General features: G+C 48.2%; 2 protein-coding genes across 2 annotated transcripts; both read right to left on the bottom strand.

Moving 5' to 3' along the window:
* Positions 1–424: 424 nt before the first annotated feature.
* si:dkey-96l17.6 (uncharacterized) lies at positions 425–4,889 on the bottom strand. The gene is made up of 11 exons (XM_068311503.1): positions 4,751–4,889; positions 4,523–4,623; positions 4,225–4,324; positions 3,524–3,716; positions 3,111–3,291; positions 2,765–3,002; positions 1,284–1,444; positions 1,106–1,210; positions 927–1,024; positions 778–856; positions 425–699 (listed from the first exon to the last, which is right to left on the bottom strand). Exons 1-11 carry the CDS (start codon positions 4,758–4,760, stop codon positions 649–651), a joined length of 1,317 nt encoding a protein of 438 aa, XP_068167604.1. The 5' UTR covers positions 4,761–4,889; the 3' UTR covers positions 425–648.
* On the bottom strand, positions 4,889–14,050 carry LOC137592975 (uncharacterized). The gene is made up of 11 exons (XM_068311502.1): positions 13,875–14,050; positions 11,006–11,179; positions 9,297–9,398; positions 9,119–9,222; positions 8,360–8,452; positions 8,167–8,289; positions 7,552–7,644; positions 7,418–7,478; positions 7,201–7,343; positions 6,907–7,110; positions 4,889–5,116 (listed from the first exon to the last, which is right to left on the bottom strand). The coding sequence occupies exons 1-11, from the start codon at positions 13,975–13,977 to the stop codon at positions 4,901–4,903; spliced, it is 1,416 nt and encodes a 471-aa protein (XP_068167603.1). The 5' UTR covers positions 13,978–14,050; the 3' UTR covers positions 4,889–4,900.
* Positions 14,051–19,561: the final 5,511 nt, after the last annotated feature.

Raw genomic sequence — 19,561 nt, 5'->3', positions numbered from 1 at the left:
TTAAAAAGCTGAGAAAATTCTCCTGAATAGTAAATAGGGTTTGGATTTGCTGGTGAATACATTGCCATAAACATTTAGAGATTTCAGTGTAATAATTTTTACTTGTACTGGCCCTTGCACATACAGTACTTGCATGCACTGTTTCAAAGCAGTTGAGTTCAGTAAGTGTTTCCTGACTGCAGGACTCGGATGGTCCAACCTTTAATCACCGGCATCTCGAGTTCTAGATACCCTTTAGCTGCTGCAGAGCCACACCCCAGCTTCTGGCAGAGACCTCAAGGAATCAGGAGCATCTCCTGGATGGTTAAACCTTTAATTCCCCCACCACCACCTCATGATGCCCCACTGTTTACATCATAAGTTTACAATGTTCACAGCAACAATGACAAAGAAAAACACACAAATAGGCCAGGAATGTACACACACACACACACACACACACACACACACACACACACACACACACACACACAGCCGGATGGCAGTGAACCCAGACCAGGTAGGGGTTCAATGACTTGCTCCAGGGCACCTTGTAGTGCCCAGGAGGTGAACTTGCACCTCTCCAGCTACCAGTCCTCACTCCATATGTGGTCCAGGCTGGACATGAACCAACTTCCCTCAGTTCCCTGCAGACTGAGCTGGCCGTGGTCAGACATCGTCTTCCTCCACTGTCTGTCCGGACCTCAGCTTTACGATCACCTGTCAGAAGGAAAATCAATGTAAGTGTTTAGATCTTATATATCCCAGCTCCATGTTGTGACACTAATGTGCACACACCTCTTTCAGTTTGGCGATTTCTTTGCTGTCCACGTTTCTCTGAACATTGTTGGTTATGGCTTTCACTCTGGTTGCATAACTGTAAGGTTTGACTTTTAGTTTTTACTAATCAAATACGTGAAAAGACAACTCTCTTGTAATCTCATTACTTTAGAGAAGTGAGCGTCTCATCAAGGTTGCCATGACAAGGAGAAACGTTGACGATCATGATAGTTTTCGCATTTCCCCCCAGGGAGTCCTGCATTACCTTAAAGAGAACAAGTCCATCATTCACATTTGACTCAACTACCTGGCGGTTCGTGACCAAACATAAGAAGGTTGTCATCACCTGTGTCAGCTTGCTGTTCCTGTATGGTACATGTGGAAGTTCAGCGGACAAGGCTGAGATCACATCACCCAGAGCACTCAGGGACTTGTTGATGGAATTGGCCTCCTGTGGAGGAGTGGACACTCTAAGGGAAGCATTTGAAATCCATGATTAGTTAACATAAAACAGAAGATCAAACCTTAAGTTGGTCATCTTTGGCACCAGTCTTGGCTGCTCTCTCGCTGCCTGCCAGGTCCACAAGACTCAGCTTTCCGGTGCTCACACTGCCATTGGTCAGACTCCTGGTTTCCACCATGATGCCAACAATGAGATGGGAGCGGGAACTTTCCACATTCATTTCTTCAGGGAACACATGAAATAAAAATATCCTGAATGGGAGTTTTTTTCTCTAATACACCTCACAAAGCTGATCGGAAAATATTGAATCTAAAACAATCCATTCTGAACTGCATTGAACATATAAGGAAGTACATTCACAATCATGTTGCTGTTACATTCTATTATTTTATCATTGAGTGAAATTGTCCAGAAAAAAATTTGCAGAATATGTTTCAGATGTTAAGCTAAATAATTTTATCGAGGTTTGGGTGTCACTCCAATCCATTTTTTTTGTTCGCTTAAACAAGACTATTGGATGGATTTCCTTAGAACTCAATGGAAGGTTGGGGCATCTGCCAAGAAACACTCTTTTGAACGCTGATGCAAACCATATTGGGGGCAAATCCAGGAGTTGTTTTTATGTGTCAGGTCTCAGCAGTGCTGTGGCATTTTCCCTGATGTCATATGAGTGTGCAAAGTGTGACACACATACAGGACACATATGGTAGATTGAAACAAGTATTTAGGGGGAGCCATCATTATTTAGCCACCATATGGAACTGGACAGGGCGGGTGAAAGAATTTGGTCATGGAGGTGTGCCCTAATAAATTGCAGTCGCCTCTAAGATTTACCAGAGTTTAGTGGACATCAATTTGGTAGTTTTTGTAAAGTCAAAGTTTAAAAAATGTTTTCTGGATTTGTCTTTCTTTACATTCAAAATGGAATATTTGTCCCTAGCCATCCTTGTACAAAGATTCATGGAAATCAACCCAAAACAGTAATCCCTCACTTGTTTGCACTTCAAGATGCACAACGTCACTCGATTGCTGATTTTTAGTAGGTCGTCACATGATACTGTGCGTGCATGCTATTGGCTAACAGCATCTGGAAGTGCACTGCGTTCAGAGACTCACGGAACGCAGGACACTTCCATGAAACACAAAAGTTGTTTAAACAGTATACGGAGTGTTTTAAAGGTAATACAGATGAAAGGTGGTTTAATATCAGTGGGGGGGGGGGGTCAGAAACGTTTAAAAATACATAGTTTATCGCTCTATCACGGAATTTTGTTTTTCACAGGTGTAACGCATTAACAGTGAGTAACGAGGGATTAGTGCACTTTTGCCAATCAGCCAACCAGTGGACAAAGGTAAAACCATAACTTCCTTGAAGGACTCCGCTCACCGGTGTGCATCTATGAAACAATGTTATTCTTCATACGACTGTACTCTCATCCAACACTCGCCACACAGTGCAGTAATGCTATTCCTCCCCAGACTCTAACACCATTAAGAGCACGTCTCTGTTTGAACTGGATGGCATGAGTCTAGAGAACGCACTGGTACAGGAGATATGTCGGTTGGTACAGGCCTTCTGGAACAGAGCGTACAGCTCCTGGGCACTGGATGCCTCCTTTGTCTCTGCTCCTTGTGCAAACACGAGCCCATTTCTGTTCCTCTTGATCTCCACTCGCCTGGCCTGACCATGGGACTGGGGCTGGGAATGGCTCTCACCTGCCAGGCCAACAAAAAGGTCCTGCAGTCTGTCATTATAAAGCTCCAGCATGTAAGCGGAAACCTGAGGAAAACCGTGAAAGTGTGCAGCGACAGAGAAGACCAAAGCTGACTGAGTCAAGATAAAAGATCTGATTCCACAGATAACATCTGATTTCACTGGTGATGCTACCTTGAAGTCAAATTTGGTGGTGTTCTCCTGTATGATGTCAAACATGGCTTTGAAAGATCTTGGCATGATGCCGGGGGCTTTCTGTTCTTTGTCCCCCACCATGGTGAACGTTTTCCCTGAGCCTGTCTGGCCATACGAAAAAATACAGACGTTGTAGCCATCGATAGACGACTGGATCAACCTGTAGAGGAAACATACGTGATACCTGCTGAGCAGAAGCATCTGAGCTTCTCCAGATCCATTCCTACTGGGAATGAAATCACTGGATTTGTAGTTCCGGATGGATTGACACAGATTTGGTACCATAGAGTCCTTTGCACATTAATGAAATTAGGTACACTTATACAACTTGTGCGTCATAATACATTTGTGAAGTTAACATATTTCTGCTTTAAAAAGTGAACTCCCCTTACCTGCTGGTGTCATGAAACAGGTCGTCCTGAGAGGCTTCTGCACTGAACACTTTGTCAAACTGAAACTCCCTCTGTCCTCGAGGGGTTTCCACAGTGACTGAGTAATCATCAACTTTCTCCACAACAACGGCTTCACCTTGCGCAAACTCCTTTCGACTCACTGGTCGAATCCGACAAAACACTCTGATTTTTCCTGAGAGAAAAATAATTGAACATTTATCTTCAAAAGCTGGGCTACTTCAACATATAAACATTTAAAACATAGCATAAAGCTGTTTGAAGTTAGCGCTAAGAGTATATCATCAGCATAACCACCAACCACCACACCAATTTGCCGTAGTTGTATTTGGATGTAGCAATAGCAGCAATTAGCTTGACCGGGAAGGCAGAGCAGGCAGAGCAGGCCAGTAGTGAAATCCCACATGAATGCTAGTTCATTGTCTTGCTCTTTAAACTGGGGATTAATTTTAACCTAATCGGAGGTCATTCATGAAAACCAATTAAAACAGTTCTGATGACATTTAGTTTGATCACATCTCATCTCTGAATGAAATGTGTTTTACATCAAGGGTTTTGGTCTGAGTTTGCTGAAATTGGGGCGCAATCCTGAAGAGACAGGTGTGAGCGTGTTAGCTTCAGCAGCACATTCAGTAAACATCTTGGACATAGACATCAGTTCTATTTCAATACAGCATTAATACCTTTCATGTCTTCCACCATGTTGTAGTACTTTTTTCTCATTGTCCTTTCTGAAGTGTAGTTCTCAATAATTTTCTTTTTCTCCTCTTTGACTTGCTTTAGCTTTAGAGAAGAACATGAGGACAGGCAGCTGTGACACAGATTGGTAGCTAAAATTCCTCAGTAGTATACCTCAACCATTTATTTGAGGGGTTGATTCTGAAATTGTAATAATCCAACGTCCGATAGATGACTGTACTCAAACTACTCACAGACAGTTAGGAGGACATGTCTAAGACCTGGACTGAGAGTCCAACCTACCTGATCCTGCAGCAGGAGAAGCTGCTGACCTACACTCTTCACCCCCCCTCTGGCAGGGATTGTTCCCAAAACGCTGTCAGACCCTGACTCCGCATTGGAGTCTGAGCGAGGAAGAGGATGAGCAGACAAATAAGGGATGTACATACAGTATTACAGGGAACAGGAAGAGGAAGAGGCTTACCAAACACATTCATTCACTGCAGCTGGTGTTCAGCTTCAGTTACTTACCATTTGTCATGGGGCTCTCTCCAGTTTTGATGCAGTCTAAAGCCAACTGATAGACCTCATGGTCCCTCACTCTCTCCTGCAGTGAGGACAAACGTGACTCATATTCATCTCGCCTGAAAAGTGGAAGAACTTCATTGGAATTACAACGTTTCAGCCATAAAAGGAGTCAAAGAAGGAATTGGGGATAGAAAAGTCACTTATAGTTAAATTTGTAGACCATTTCTGGTCAGTAGTCTTATCCTCTTCCATGTCCATCTGTAGATAGTCCAACTTTTGTCTGGCTTCCACCAGAGCAACACGATTCTCCTCGATCATCTGGTCCAAGATGGTTCTGTTTTGGGGCACGGCGCTACAGATCGCATGGGCCTGAGAAACAAACAATCGTCTCATGGTATCAGTACAACACAGATGTAAAGGTTTGAAGTGTGAGACAGATGAGAATGAAAGAACAGTTTACACATTGGTAAATCAGGGACTACCTCAACTCAGGGACTGTGCACACGTCACTTCCCCTACGGGGTTAAAGAGTGTATAGAGATGTTTACCATCCCTTGTGTTTCGTCTCGTACTTGGTGCTGCACTGCCTGTTGTACTGCCTGTTGTACTGGCTGTTGTACTGCCTGTTGTACTGCCTGTGTTGTACTGCCTGTGTTGTACTGCCTGTTGTACTGCCTGTTGTACTGGCTGTTGTACTGCCTGTTGTACTGCCTGTGTTGTACTGCCTGTGTTGTACTGCCTGTTGTACTGCCTGTGTTGTACTGCCTGTTGTACTGCCTGTGTTGTACTGCCTGTGTTGTACTGCCTGTTGTACTGCCTGTGTTGTACTGCCTGTTGTACTGCCTGTGTCGTACTGCCTGTGTTGTACTGCCTGTTGTACTGCCTGCACCTCCGTGTCCTCAACTGTCTTTAAGCTCCACTAAAGACGTCGTGTTTCCGACTGTTTAGGAACCGTTGACCCGTGAAGCTGGGTGGGGACTGTTTCATGCATTAAGTGAAATGTCATTTTTTTAAATTACAGTAATCCTTCGCATATTCGCGCATAAGAACTCACGACTTCACCTCATCGCAAATTTTTAGTAGATAGTCACATGATACTGTACACGCATTCTATTGGCTGCATCCGGAAGTGTGCTACGTTCTGTGTGGGGTTAGTGTGTGTGGGGTTAGTGTGTGTGTGGGGTTAGTGTGTGTGTGGGGTTAGTGTGTGTGGGGTTAGTGTGTGTGTGGGGTTAGTGTGTGTGGGGTTAGTGTGTGTGTGGGGTTAGTGTGTGTGGGGTTAGTGTGTGTGTGGGGTTAGTGTGTGTGGGGGGTTAGTGTGTGTGTGGGGTTAGAGTGTGTGTGGGGTTAGAGTGTGTGTGGGGTTAGTGTGTGTGTGGGGTTAGTGTGTGTGTGGGGTTAGTGTGTGTGGGGTTAGTGTGTGTGTGGGGTTAGTGTGTGTGGGGTTAATGTGTGTGTGGGGTTAGTGTGTGTGTGGGGTTAGTGTGTGTGGGGTTAGTGTGTGTGGGGTTAGGGTTGGGGTGTGTGTTTAGTTCCCCTATCTGTGGTAACTTGGACTCTGGAGGACAGCAGATGTTTGTCCAAAGACTCCGGTTCTGCACGAGGTTTCTGCCTCTTCCATGCCGCTGTGGCTGAGGGCTTCCTGTCAACACCGTAAAGCAGGGTTGGTGGATACACTGACCGCTATGGAACACTTGTTCTTATCGATGGCGTGACATTAAAAATCTTGGCGTCAGCCCATCATCCATCCCATCATTGACTGACATACAGGGCAGCCAGTCAGATGACATCTGACCTGGGTCATCACACATGTGAAAACACCACTAGCAAGCTAGGTAGAGAGCTACCCACATGTCAGTTTTTGTCTTAAACAAAAACTTTGCTGAAGAAGTGTGAGCAACCAGCCGTAAAGACCTCGATCTGGACCTGCTCTGTTTAATTGTTGGTTCAAGATTTTTGAAAAGGCTTGGTGTTCTTCAGTTCTTCAGTTTTTACAAGCCAAGTTTGAAGCTCCATGAATATTTGTGTGCTAAGAAGATGCTTATAAGGATAGTACAATAACTATCCGTCAGTGTGGAGATAAATGCTTGGAGAGGTTCTTGCCAGAGGACTCCGTGTTTGGAAAGCTGTGATGTCATGAGCTGAGGTTGAGGTTGGACCTTGAGTATGACAGAAGGAAGCAGGATGCTGCCTGGAGGCTGGAGGGCCGCAGGGATGGGGCTTCTTCCTGTCCCCAGCTGCCCACAGATCTGTCTCTCCCTCTGCCCGTCCAGAGATGCTTTATCCCCCTCCAGTGGCAGATCTGTCTCATTACAGACCTGCAGTGAGAGCCACCTGAAAGCGTCAGTCCACCCAAACTGTTTCTGTGTGCACACAAACATCACTGTCCGTTCTTCAATCCCTCACAGAGATCTTCATGCTGCCTGACTGAAATGGTTCTAATCTCAGATTACCCATGAGCAGTACGCTGGTACCAAAGTCAGACGCACCGCCGCACGTTGTGCTGGCAGCAGACCTTCCTGCTGCTGTGATGAAAGGATCAGCGTGTCACGGAGCTTCTCCACATCCTGTCTGGCCATTTGCAGTTCCCGTAATGCTGCAGCGTGACAGGCCATTACAGGAAGTATTGATTTTACACACATCTAGATCCATGAAAGCGTGCAGACTCACTGGAGGCCTGGCGACTGTGCAGCACATCCAGTTGGTCAGAGAACACCTCCAGCATTTTGCTCTAAAACAGGCACAGAAGCAACGTTTGTCCAGTCATTGTGTAACGTGAAAATGTTTTCCTATTGGAAACCAGCCTTCTCTCTTTGCCACTGCATGGCCTCCTCGTCACGCCTCCTCCTCTCCGCCTGCTGCTCCTCCTGCAGCTGTTTCTTCTGTGCCACCAACACCTGCAGAACGGAGGGCGGAGCAAAGGATTCATGACGGAACACCTTGATCCTGAGCACGAGCACCGACCAAAGAACACAAGTTCCACCGAGAGTTTCAGCAGAATAAGAGACATGGGGGCAGCACTGATGCCCTTCCTGTCTGTTTATTACACCACAAACTATATGACACCAGAACATCTAGACCCAGTTCCATATTAGGGTCAGGGTCAGGGGTTAGGGTCAGGGTTAGGTGTTAGGGTTAGGGTCAGGGTTAGAGTCAGGGTTAGGGGTTAGGGTCAGGGTTAGAGTCAGGGTTAGGTGTTAGGGTTAGGGTCAGGGTTAGGGTCAGGGTTAGGTGTTAGGGTTAGGGTCAGGGTTAGGGTCAGGGTTAGGTGTTAGGGTCAGGGTCAGGTGTTAGGGTTAGGGTCAGGGATAGGCCTTGGAGACCTCATGTCTTTCTGGCTTTATAACAAGACAGAAAAAGGCTATGATTTGGTGTGAAACACAAGAGACTCGGGAAAAGACGGACTGAGCATCACTGACCATGAGTCTCGTCTCCCAGTCAGCAGTCCTCTTCTCTACCGTCTTCTGGTAGAGCTCCAGGATTCTCCTCAGAGTGTTGAACTTGTTCTGATAATGAGATCTGATCCTGTGTTCAGCCCACTCCTGGGGAACCACACAGTGATCATCATGTGACTGTGTGTTGGTGCTCCTGGTCACCTGAGCCCCTCCTCACCTGCACCTGCCGTGCAGCGTTGTGAAAGGTCTCCTCCAGCTGCTGCATCCTCTGCAGATGTCTGTTCCTCATTGCCTCCATGTCCTCAGTAATCTGGTTTGGAAATAATAACACAAAACACTGTGCTAACATCCATGCTAACATCCTGCTAACATCCTGCTAACATCCTGGTAACATCTTGCTAACATCCTGCTAACATCCTGCTAACATCCATGCTAACATCCTGCTAACATCCTGCTAACATCCATGCTAACATCCATGCTAATATCCTGCTAACATCCTGCTAACATCCTGCTAACATCCCGCTAACATCCTGGTTACATCCTGCTAACATCCTGGTAACATCCTGCTAACATCCTGGTAACATCCTGCTAACATCATGCTAACATCCATGCTAACATCCTGCTAACATCCTGGTAACATCCATGCCTCAGCAGTGTAACAGTGGTGGGCGGAGCCTGAGGATAGATAGATAGATAGATAGATAGATAGATAGATAGATAGATAGATAGATAGATACTTTATTAATCCCGGAGGAAATTGCATATATCCACTGCTCAGGCATTACATAACGAATAATACTGGATAAACACCAGGAGAAAAAGAATCACTGACCTCGTGTCCATCGTGTGTTTGCACGCCCTTGTGCTCGACATATAGATGTTAGTGTTTCGTCAGGTAAAGGTTAGTTTATGGCTCTTGAACTTCCTGTCATTTCCTGTGATGTCATGGCGTGGGCGTGGTGATGCTGGTGCTCACCTGAGCGATGCAGAGCTCGGCCGAATTGTAAGGGATGTAGACCTTGACCTCTAGTGACCCCTGATCTGCATCACTGCCCTCTGACCGCTGGGACTGGGCCGATCCTATGGGGGAGTCCTGAATAGATTAATGTCGACCCCACCCACCCTCTACTCCACCCGCACCCTCTGCTATGAACCTTGGATGACCTCTGGTCCACGACGCTTCCTCCAATCCGCACCAATCCAGCGCCGGAACCCCGCCCAAATCCTCCCCCAGTGGCGTTTCTGACGCGAGACAGCTGGAAGACAAGAGACCCAACGGTCAAGAGCTCTCATTGTCTGTGACGATTGTCAGAAACCACAGCTTTAATGACCTCCTGTGTGTAATCTCCTGTTGTCTCAACTGATTCTGTCCCGTGTGCTGACACTGTGTGTTCTTCTCCACAAAACTGTGTTTTTCTCCACAAAACTGTGTTTTTCTCCACAAAACTGTGTTTTTCTCCACAAAACTGTGGGGGATGAGGTCCTTCCACAAGTGAAGGAGTTTAAGTATCTTGGGGTCCTGTTCACGAGTGAGGGAACAATGGAGCGTGAGATTGGACGGAGAATTGGGGCAGCAGGAGCGGTATTGTAGTCACTTTACCGCACTGTTGTCACAAAGAGGGAGCTAAGCCGAGAGGCAAAGCTCTCCATCTACCGTTCAATCTTCGTTCCTACCCTCACCTATGGTCATGAGCGATGGGTCATGACCCAAAGAACGAGATCGCGGATACAAGCGGCTAAAATGGTCTTTCTCAGGCGGATAGCTGGTGTCTCCCTTAGAGATAAGGTAGAAACACTGCTGTTCACGAGGGGCTCAGAGTAGAGCCGCTGCTCCTTCACGTGGAAAGGAGTCAGCTGAGGTGGTTTGGGCATCTGGTGCGGATGCCTCCGGGGGCCTCCCTACGGAGATGTTCCAGGCACCTCCAGCTGGGAGGAGACCTCGGGGCAGACCCAGGACCAGGTGGAGGGATTATATCTCAATACTGGTCTGGGAACGCCTTGGGACCCCCCAGTCAGAGCTGGTGGATGTGGGGGGAAAGGGAAGTTTGGGGCTCCCTGTTGAAGCTGCTGCCTCCGCGACCCGACTACGGATAAGCGGTGGAAGATGGATGGATGGATGGATGGATGGATGGATGGATGGATGGATGGATGGATAGAACTGTTTTTCTCCGCATTCACTGGCCAGTCTCATTGTGTTTCTACAAGGAGCCAAGATTAACTTGATTGATTGGACGGCAGCGCGCATGTGAGCAAAACGTAAATCAACCACAGGGTGTATGGGAGGGGGGTGTTGCTCAAATCCCCCCACATTAACACGGGGCCATACGTGATTTTATCAATATCCAATCAAAGCTGTTGTGTCGTTGGACGTCTGGCAGCTGAATGACATAAAAGAGCAGAAAATGGAACCTTTAGAATAAAACACTTAAAGCTCAGTGGATGTTTGTCTTTATTTAAACCAATCAGCCATGAAGGGATTCAGTTCTGTTTCTATCCAGGTCCAGCCCCCCCATCAATACCCCCCCACACACACCCCACCAATACCCCCCAGACACACCCCCACACCCTCCATGGTGCCTGCTGCAGGAATGTGGGTGAGCCGTCAAGCTGTGACGTTCCTCCCAGAAACACCTTCTGCTAGAGAAACAGAGAGGAAGTCAGTTCTGTCTGGTTCTGTGTTGGTTCTGTTTGGTTCTATTTGGTTCTGTTTGGTTGTGTCTGGTTGTGTCTGGTTCTATCTGGTTCTGTTTTGTTCTGTCTGGTTGTGTCTGGTTCTGTTTGGTTCTGTCTGGTTTTACTTCAGCCCGTTTCCTACCCGTTTCTACGTCTTCATGTTTGTCTAGGAGTGTGTGTCGGCCCTGACCTGCCCGGCTGTCCTCATCAAACTGTACGCTGGGGCTTCTGGGACACCGCCGATGGTTCTTCGGTTCTGGTACAGTTCCCGGTAGATCCTCCATTACCTGTGCTGCCACCGCCCCCCCCCCAGTTGGGACCCCCAGGTCCTGGCAGGCCGACATGTCAGTAGTCTCCCAGGCACCTACAGAAACGTTAGCATGACATGAGTCTGACTCCCATCAGCAGGTTCATCTGTAGCTCAACGAGACACAGGTGCATGGGCACCGGTGGAGACAGAGGTGCAGATGGGGGCCAGTGCAGTCTTTGTGATGCCACTGTGTCTTGTGTCTAATGAATGGCATGGTCTGATTGGCTGACTGCTCTGCTGCTTCGCCAAGGAGGCAGCCAATCAGCTGAAACATGGTTTCAGCCACAACCATTGACGTCCGGCCCACAGACCCTGACACCTTTACCTCCACCCTGACACCTTTACCTCCGCCCTGACACCTTTATCTCCACCCTGACACCTTTACCTCTGCCCTGACACCTTTACCTCCACCCTGACACCTTTACCTCCATCCTGACACCCTTACCTCCACCCTGACACCTTTATCTCCACCCTGACACCTTTATCTCCACCCTGACACCTTTACCTCCACCATGTGGACCTGACACCTTTACCTCCACCCTGACACCTTTATCTCCATCCTGACACCTTTATCTCCACCCTCACACCTTTACCTCCACCCTGACACCTTTACCTCCACCCTGACACCTTTACCTCCACCATGTGGACCTGACACCTTTACCTCCACCATGTGGACCTGACACCTTTACCTCCACCCTGACACCTTTACCTCCACCCTGACACCTTCACTCCACCATGTGGACCTGACACCTTTACCTCCACCCTGAAACCTTTACCTCAACCCTGACACCTTCACTCCACCATGTGGACCTGACACCTTTATCTCCATCCTGACCCCTTTACCTCCACCCTGTGGACCTGACACCTTTACTTCCATCCTGACACCTTTACCTCCATCCTGACACCTTTACCTCCATCCTGACACCTTTACCTCCACCCTGACACCTTTACCTCCACCCTGACACCTTTACTTTCATCGTGACACCTTTACCTCCACCCTGACACCTTTACCTCCACCCTGACACCTTTACTTTCATCGTGACATCTTTACCTCCACCCTGACACCTTTACCTCCATCCTGACACCTTTACCTCCACCCTGACACCTTTACCTCCACCCTGACACCTTTACTTTCATCGTGACACCTTTACCTCCACCCTGACACCTTTACCTCCACCCTGACACCTTTACTTTCATCGTGACATCTTTACCTCCACCCTGACACCTTTACCTCCATCCTGACACCTTTACCTCCACCCTGACACCTTTACCTCCACCCTGACACCTTTACTTTCATCGTGACACCTTTACCTCCACCGTGACACCTTTACCTCCACCCTGACACCTTTACTTCCATCGTGACACCTTTACCTCCACCCTGACACCTTTACCTCCACCCTGACACCTTTACCTCCACCCTGACACCTTTACCTCCATCCTGACACCTTTACCTCCATCCTGACACCTTTACCTCCACCCTGACACCTTTACCTCCACCCTGACACCTTTACCTCCACCCTGACACCTTTACCTCCACCCTGACACCTTTACCTCCATCCTGACACTTTTACCTCCACCCTGACACCTTTACCTCCATCCTGACACCTTTACCTCCACCCTGACACCTTTACCTCCACCATGTGGACCTGACACCTTCACTCCACCATGGTGACCTGACACCTTTACCTCCACCCTGAAACCTTTACCTCCACCCTGACACCTTCACTCCACCATGTGGACCTGACACCTTTATCTCCATCCTGACCCCTTTACCTCCACCCTGTGGACCTGACACCTTTACTTCCATCCTGACACCTTTACCTCCATCCTGACACCTTTACCTCCATCCTGACACCTTTACCTCCACCCTGACACCTTTACCTCCACCCTGACACCTTTACTTTCATCGTGACACCTTTACCTCCACCCTGACACCTTTACCTCCACCCTGACACCTTTACTTTCATCGTGACATCTTTACCTCCACCCTGACACCTTTACCTCCATCCTGACACCTTTACCTCCACCCTGACACCTTTACCTCCACCCTGACACCTTTACTTTCATCGTGACATCTTTACCTCCACCCTGACACCTTTACTTTCATCGTGACACCTTTACCTCCACCCTGACACCTTTACCTCCACCCTGACACCTTTACTTCCATCGTGACACCTTTACCTCCATCCTGACACCTTTACCTCCATCTTGACACCTTTACCTCCATCCTGACACCTTTACCTCCACCCTGACACCTTCACCTCCACCCTGACACCTTTACTTTCATCGTGACATCTTTACCTCCACCCTGACACCTTTACCTCCATCCTGACACCTTTACCTCCACCCTGACACCTTTACCTCCACCCTGACACCTTTACTTTCATCGTGACACCTTTACCTCCACCCTGACACCTTTACCTCCACCCTGACACCTTTACTTCCATCGTGACACCTTTACCTCCACCCTGACACCTTTACCTCCACCCTGACACCTTTACCTCCACCCTGACACCTTTACCTCCATCCTGACACCTTTACCTCCATCCTGACACCTTTACCTCCACCCTGACACCTTTACCTCCACCCTGACACCTTTACCTCCACCCTGACACCTTTACCTCCACCCTGACACCTTTACCTCCATCCTGACACTTTTACCTCCACCCTGACACCTTTACCTCCATCCTGACACCTTTACCTCCACCCTGGCACCTTTACCTCCACCCTGTGGAGTGTTTTCACTCACGTTGCGTCCCAGCCGGCGCCACAGAGCCACGTCTCCTGATTTTCTTTCCCAGGAAGGTGACAGAATAGGATCGCGGCTCCGCCCCAGAGGAATTCTCCAACATGGTTCTTCACTGGCGTTCGGTTAGGGTTAGGATTAGGGTTAGGGTCAGAGTTAGGGTTAGGGTAAGGAGTTAGGACTAGGTTTAGAGTTAGGGTTAGGTTCGGGTAGGGTTAAGTTAGGGTAAGGGTTAGTGTTTAGGGTTAGGTTAGGGTAGGGTTAAGTTAGGGTTAGGAGTTAGGGTTAAGGTTAGGAGTTAGGGTTAGGTTTACAGTTAGGGGTTAGGGTTAGGTTAGGGTTAGTGTTTGGGGTTAGGGTTAGGGTTAGTGTTTAAGGTTAGGTTTTAGGGTTAGGGTTAGTTAAAGGTTAGGTTAGGGTTAGGGTTAGGGTTAGGGTTAGGGTTAGGGTTATGGTTAGGGTTAAGGTTAGGAGTTAGGGTTAAGGTTAGGAATTAGGGTTAGGTTAGGGTCAGGGTTAGTGTTTAGGGTTAGGGTTAGGGTTAGGGTTAGGGTTAGGGTTTAGGGTTAGGGTTTAGGGTTAGGGTTAGGGTTAGGGTTAGTGTTTAGGGTTAGGGTTTAGGGTTAGGTTAGGGTCAGGGTTAGAGGAAGCAGAAGATCCCAGATAAGTCAATATCTGATACAATATTTAAATTTCTACTGTGGGCGTTCATTCAACCCTCAAACTAACTGCAGATGTCAAAAGCTCAGACAGTTGGTTCTGGGTTCTAGCCCTTCCATCTACTTGTTCCTGGTAGGAAGACTATTTCTGTTCCTTTACAACAGAAGCAATCTTTTCAAAAACTCATCACTAAACTGATGCAAAGCAAAACCCTACAGACCAAAACACACACCTGAACAGGAAATAATCAGGGTGAATGAATGGAAGCAGTACCTGTTCTGGGGGCAGCTCGGTTCCTCCGGTCTGATCCGGTCCAGCTCCAGTGCTGGAATGGGTCAGGAGAGAACCAGACTCTTTAAATATTAACCTTCAGAGATGGAGTTTCAGCCTCTGAAGACCTCAGGTTTCTGTAACAGAACCTGTGTCACATAGACTGTTCACCTGTCTCACGTAGAGACTGTTCACCTGTCTCACGTAAAGACTGTTCACCTGTCTCAATTAGAGACTGTTCACCTGTCTCACGTAGACTGTCCACCTGTCTCACATAGACTGTTCACCTGTCTCACGTAGAGACTGTTCACCTGTCTCACGTACAGACGGTTCACCTGTCTCACATAGACTGTTCACCTGTCTCACGTAGACTGTCCACCTGTCTCACGTACAGACGGTTCACCTGTCTCACATATGGGGACTGTTCACCTGTCTCACGTAAAGACTGTTCACCTGTCTCACATAGACTGTTCACCTGTCTCACGTAGAGACTGTTCACCTGTCTCACGTACAGACGGTTCACCTGTCTCACGTAGAGACTGTTCACCTGTCTCACGTACAGACGGTTCACCTGTCTCACATATCGGTACTGTTCACCTGTCTCACATAGAGACTGTTCACCTGTCTCACGTAGAGACTGTTCACCTGTCTCACGTAGAGACTGTTCACCTGTCTCACGTACAGACGGTTCACCTGTCTCACGTAGAGACTGTTCACCTGTCTCACGTAGAGACTGTTCACCTGTCTCACGTAAAGACTGTTCACCTGTCTCACGTAGAGACTGTTCACCTGTCTCACGTAGAGACTGTTCACCTTTCTCACATAGAGACTGTTCACCTGTCTCACGTAAAGACTGTTCACCTGTCTCATGTAGAGACTGTTCACCTGTCTCACGTACAGACGGTTCACCTGTCTCACGTAGAGACTGTTCACCTGTCTCACGTAGAGACTGTTCACCTGTCTCACGTAAAGACTGTTCACCTGTCTCACGTAGAGACTGTTCACCTGTCTCACGTAGAGACTGTTCACCTGTCTCACGTAGAGACTGTTCACCTTTCTCACATAGAGACTGTTCACCTGTCTCACGTAAAGACTGTTCACCTGTCTCATGTAGAGACTGTTCACCTGTCTCACGTACAGACTGTTCACCTGTCTCACATACAGACAGTTCACCTGTCTCACGTACAGACGGTTCACCTGTCTCACATATGGGGACTGTTCACCTGTCTCACGTAAAGACTGTTCACCTGTCTCACATAGACTGTTCACCTGTCTCACGTAGAGACTGTTCACCTGTCTCACGTACAGACGGTTCACCTGTCTCACGTAGAGACTGTTCACCTGTCTCACATACAGACGGTTCACCTGTCTCACATATCGGTACTGTTCACCTGTCTCACATAGAGACTGTTCACCTGTCTCACGTAGAGACTGTTCACCTGTCTCACGTAGAGACTGTTCACCTGTCTCACGTACAGACGGTTCACCTGTCTCACGTAGAGACTGTTCACCTGTCTCACGTAGAGACTGTTCACCTGTCTCACGTAAAGACTGTTCACCTGTCTCACGTAGAGACTGTTCACCTGTCTCACGTAGAGACTGTTCACCTGTCTCACGTAGAGACTGTTCACCTTTCTCACATAGAGACTGTTCACCTGTCTCACGTAAAGACTGTTCACCTGTCTCATGTAGAGACTGTTCACCTGTCTCACGTACAGACTGTTCACCTGTCTCACATACAGACAGTTCACCTGTCTCACGTACAGACGGTTCACCTGTCTCACATATCGGGACTGTTCACCTGTCTCACGTAGAGACTGTTCACCTGTCTCACATAGACTGTTCACCTGTCGCACATAGAGACTGTTCACCTGTCTCACGTACAGACGGTTCACCTGTCTCACATAGAGACTGTTCACCTGTCTCACGTACAGACGGTTCACCTGTCTCACATATGGGGACTGTTCACCTGTCTCACGTAGAGACTGTTCACCTGTCTCACATAGAGACTGTTCACCTGTCTCACGTAGAGACTGTTCACCTGTCTCACGTAGAGACTGTTCACCTTTCTCACATAGAGACTGTTCACCTGTCTCACGTAAAGACTGTTCACCTGTCTCATGTAGAGACTGTTCACCTGTCTCACATACAGACGGTTCACCTGTCTCACGTACAGACGGTTCACCTGTCTCACATATCGGGACTGTTCACCTGTCTCACGTAGAGACTGTTCACCTGTCTCACATAGACTGTTCACCTGTCGCACGTAGAGACTGTTCACCTGTCTCACGTACAGACGGTTCACCTGTCTCACATATCGGGACTGTTCACCTGTCTCACGTAGAGTCTGTTCACCTGTCTCACGTACAGACTGTTCACCTGTCTCACATAGAGACTGTTCACCTGTCTCACGTAGAGACTGTTCACCTGTCTCACGTAGAGACTGTTCACCTGTCTCACGTAGAGACTGTTCACCTGTCTCACGTATAGACGGTTCACCTGTCTCACATGGAGACTGTTCACCTGTCTCACGTACAGACGGTTCACCTGTCTCACGTAGAGACTGTTCACCTGTCTCACGTACAGACGGTTCACCTGTCTCACATATCGGTACTGTTCACCTGTCTCACATAGAGACTGTTCACCTGTCTCACGTAGAGACTGTTCACCTGTCTCACGTAGAGACTGTTCACCTGTCTCACGTACAGACGGTTCACCTGTCTCACGTAGAGACTGTTCACCTGTCTCACGTAGAGACTGTTCACCTGTCTCACGTAAAGACTGTTCACCTGTCTCACGTAGAGACTGTTCACCTGTCTCACGTAGAGACTGTTCACCTGTCTCACGTAGAGACTGTTCACCTTTCTCACATAGAGACTGTTCACCTGTCTCACGTAAAGACTGTTTACCTGTCTCATGTAGAGACTGTTCACCTGTCTCACGTAGAGACTGTTCACCTGTCTCACATACAGACGGTTCACCTGTCTCACGTACAGACGGTTCACCTGTCTCACATATCGGGACTGTTCACCTGTCTCACGTAGAGACTGTTCACCTGTCTCACATAGACTGTTCACCTGTCGCACGTAGAGACTGTTCACCTGTCTCACGTACAGACGGTTCACCTGTCTCACATATCGGGACTGTTCACCTGTCTCACGTAGAGACTGTTCACCTGTCTCACGTAGAGACTGTTCACCTGTCTCACGTAGAGACTGTTCACCTGTCTCACATAGAGACTGTTCACCTGTCTCACGTAGACTGTCCACCTGTCTCACGTACAGACGGTTCACCTGTCTCACATATGGGGACTGTTCACCTGTCTCACGTAGAGACTGTTCACCTGTCTCACATAGACTGTTCACCTGTCTCACATAGAGACTGTTCACCTGTCTCACGTAGAGACTGTTCACCTGTCTCACATATCGGGACTGTTAACCTGTGTCACGTAGAGACTGTTCACCTGTCTCACATAGACTGTTCACCTGTCTCACGTACAGACGGTTCACCTGTCTCACATATCGGGACTGTTAACCTGTCTCACGTAGAGACTGTTCACCTGTCTCATGTAGAGACTGTTCACCTGTCTCACGTAGAGACTGTTCACCTGTCTCACGTAGAGACTGTTCACCTTTCTCACATAGAGACTGTTCACCTGTCTCACGTAAAGACTGTTCACCTGTCTCACATATCGGGACTGTTAACCTGTCTCACGTAGAGACTGTTCACCTGTCTCATGTAGAGACTGTTCACCTGTCTCACGTAGAGACTGTTCACCTGTCTCACATACAGACAGTTCACCTGTCTCACGTACAGACGGTTCACCTGTCTCACATATCGGGACTGTTCACCTGTCTCACGTAGAGACTGTTCACCTGTCTCACATAGACTGTTCACCTGTCGCACGTAGAGACTGTTCACCTGTCTCACGTACAGACGGTTCACCTGTCTCACATAGAGACTGTTCACCTGTCTCACGTAGACTGTCCACCTGTTTCACGTACAGACGGTTCACCTGTCTCACATATGGGGACTGTTCACCTGTCTCACGTAGAGACTGTTCACCTGTCTCACATAGACTGTTCACCTGTCTCACATAGAGACTGTTCACCTGTCTCACATAGACTGTTCACCTGTCTCACGTAGAGACTGTTCACCTGTCTCACGTAGAGACTGTTCACCTTTCTCACATAGAGACTGTTCACCTGTCTCACGTAAAGACTGTTCACCTGTCTCATGTAGAGACTGTTCACCTGTCTCACGTAGAGACTGTTCACCTGTCTCACATACAGACGGTTCACCTGTCTCACGTACAGACGGTTCACCTGTCTCACATATGGGGACTGTTCACCTGTCTCACGTAGAGACTGTTCACCTGTCTCACATAGACTGTTCACCTGTCGCACGTAGAGACTGTTCACCTGTCTCACGTACAGACGGTTCACCTGTCTCACATATCGGGACTGTTCACCTGTCTCACGTAGAGTCTGTTCACCTGTCTCACGTACAGACTGTTCACCTGTCTCACATAGAGACTGTTCACCTGTCTCACGTAGAGACTGTTCACCTGTCTCACGTAGAGACTGTTCACCTGTCTCACGTAGAGACTGTTCACCTGTCTCACGTATAGACGGTTCACCTGTCTCACATAGAGACTGTTCACCTGTCTCACGTACAGACGGTTCACCTGTCTCACGTAGAGACTGTTCACCTGTCTCACGTACAGACGGTTCACCTGTCTCACATATCGGTACTGTTCA

This window comes from Antennarius striatus, chromosome 3 (assembly GCF_040054535.1).
Source record: "Antennarius striatus isolate MH-2024 chromosome 3, ASM4005453v1, whole genome shotgun sequence".
In the NCBI taxonomy this organism is placed as follows: domain Eukaryota; kingdom Metazoa; phylum Chordata; class Actinopteri; order Lophiiformes; family Antennariidae; genus Antennarius; species Antennarius striatus.
This window is presented reverse-complemented; position numbering and strand designations above follow the sequence as displayed.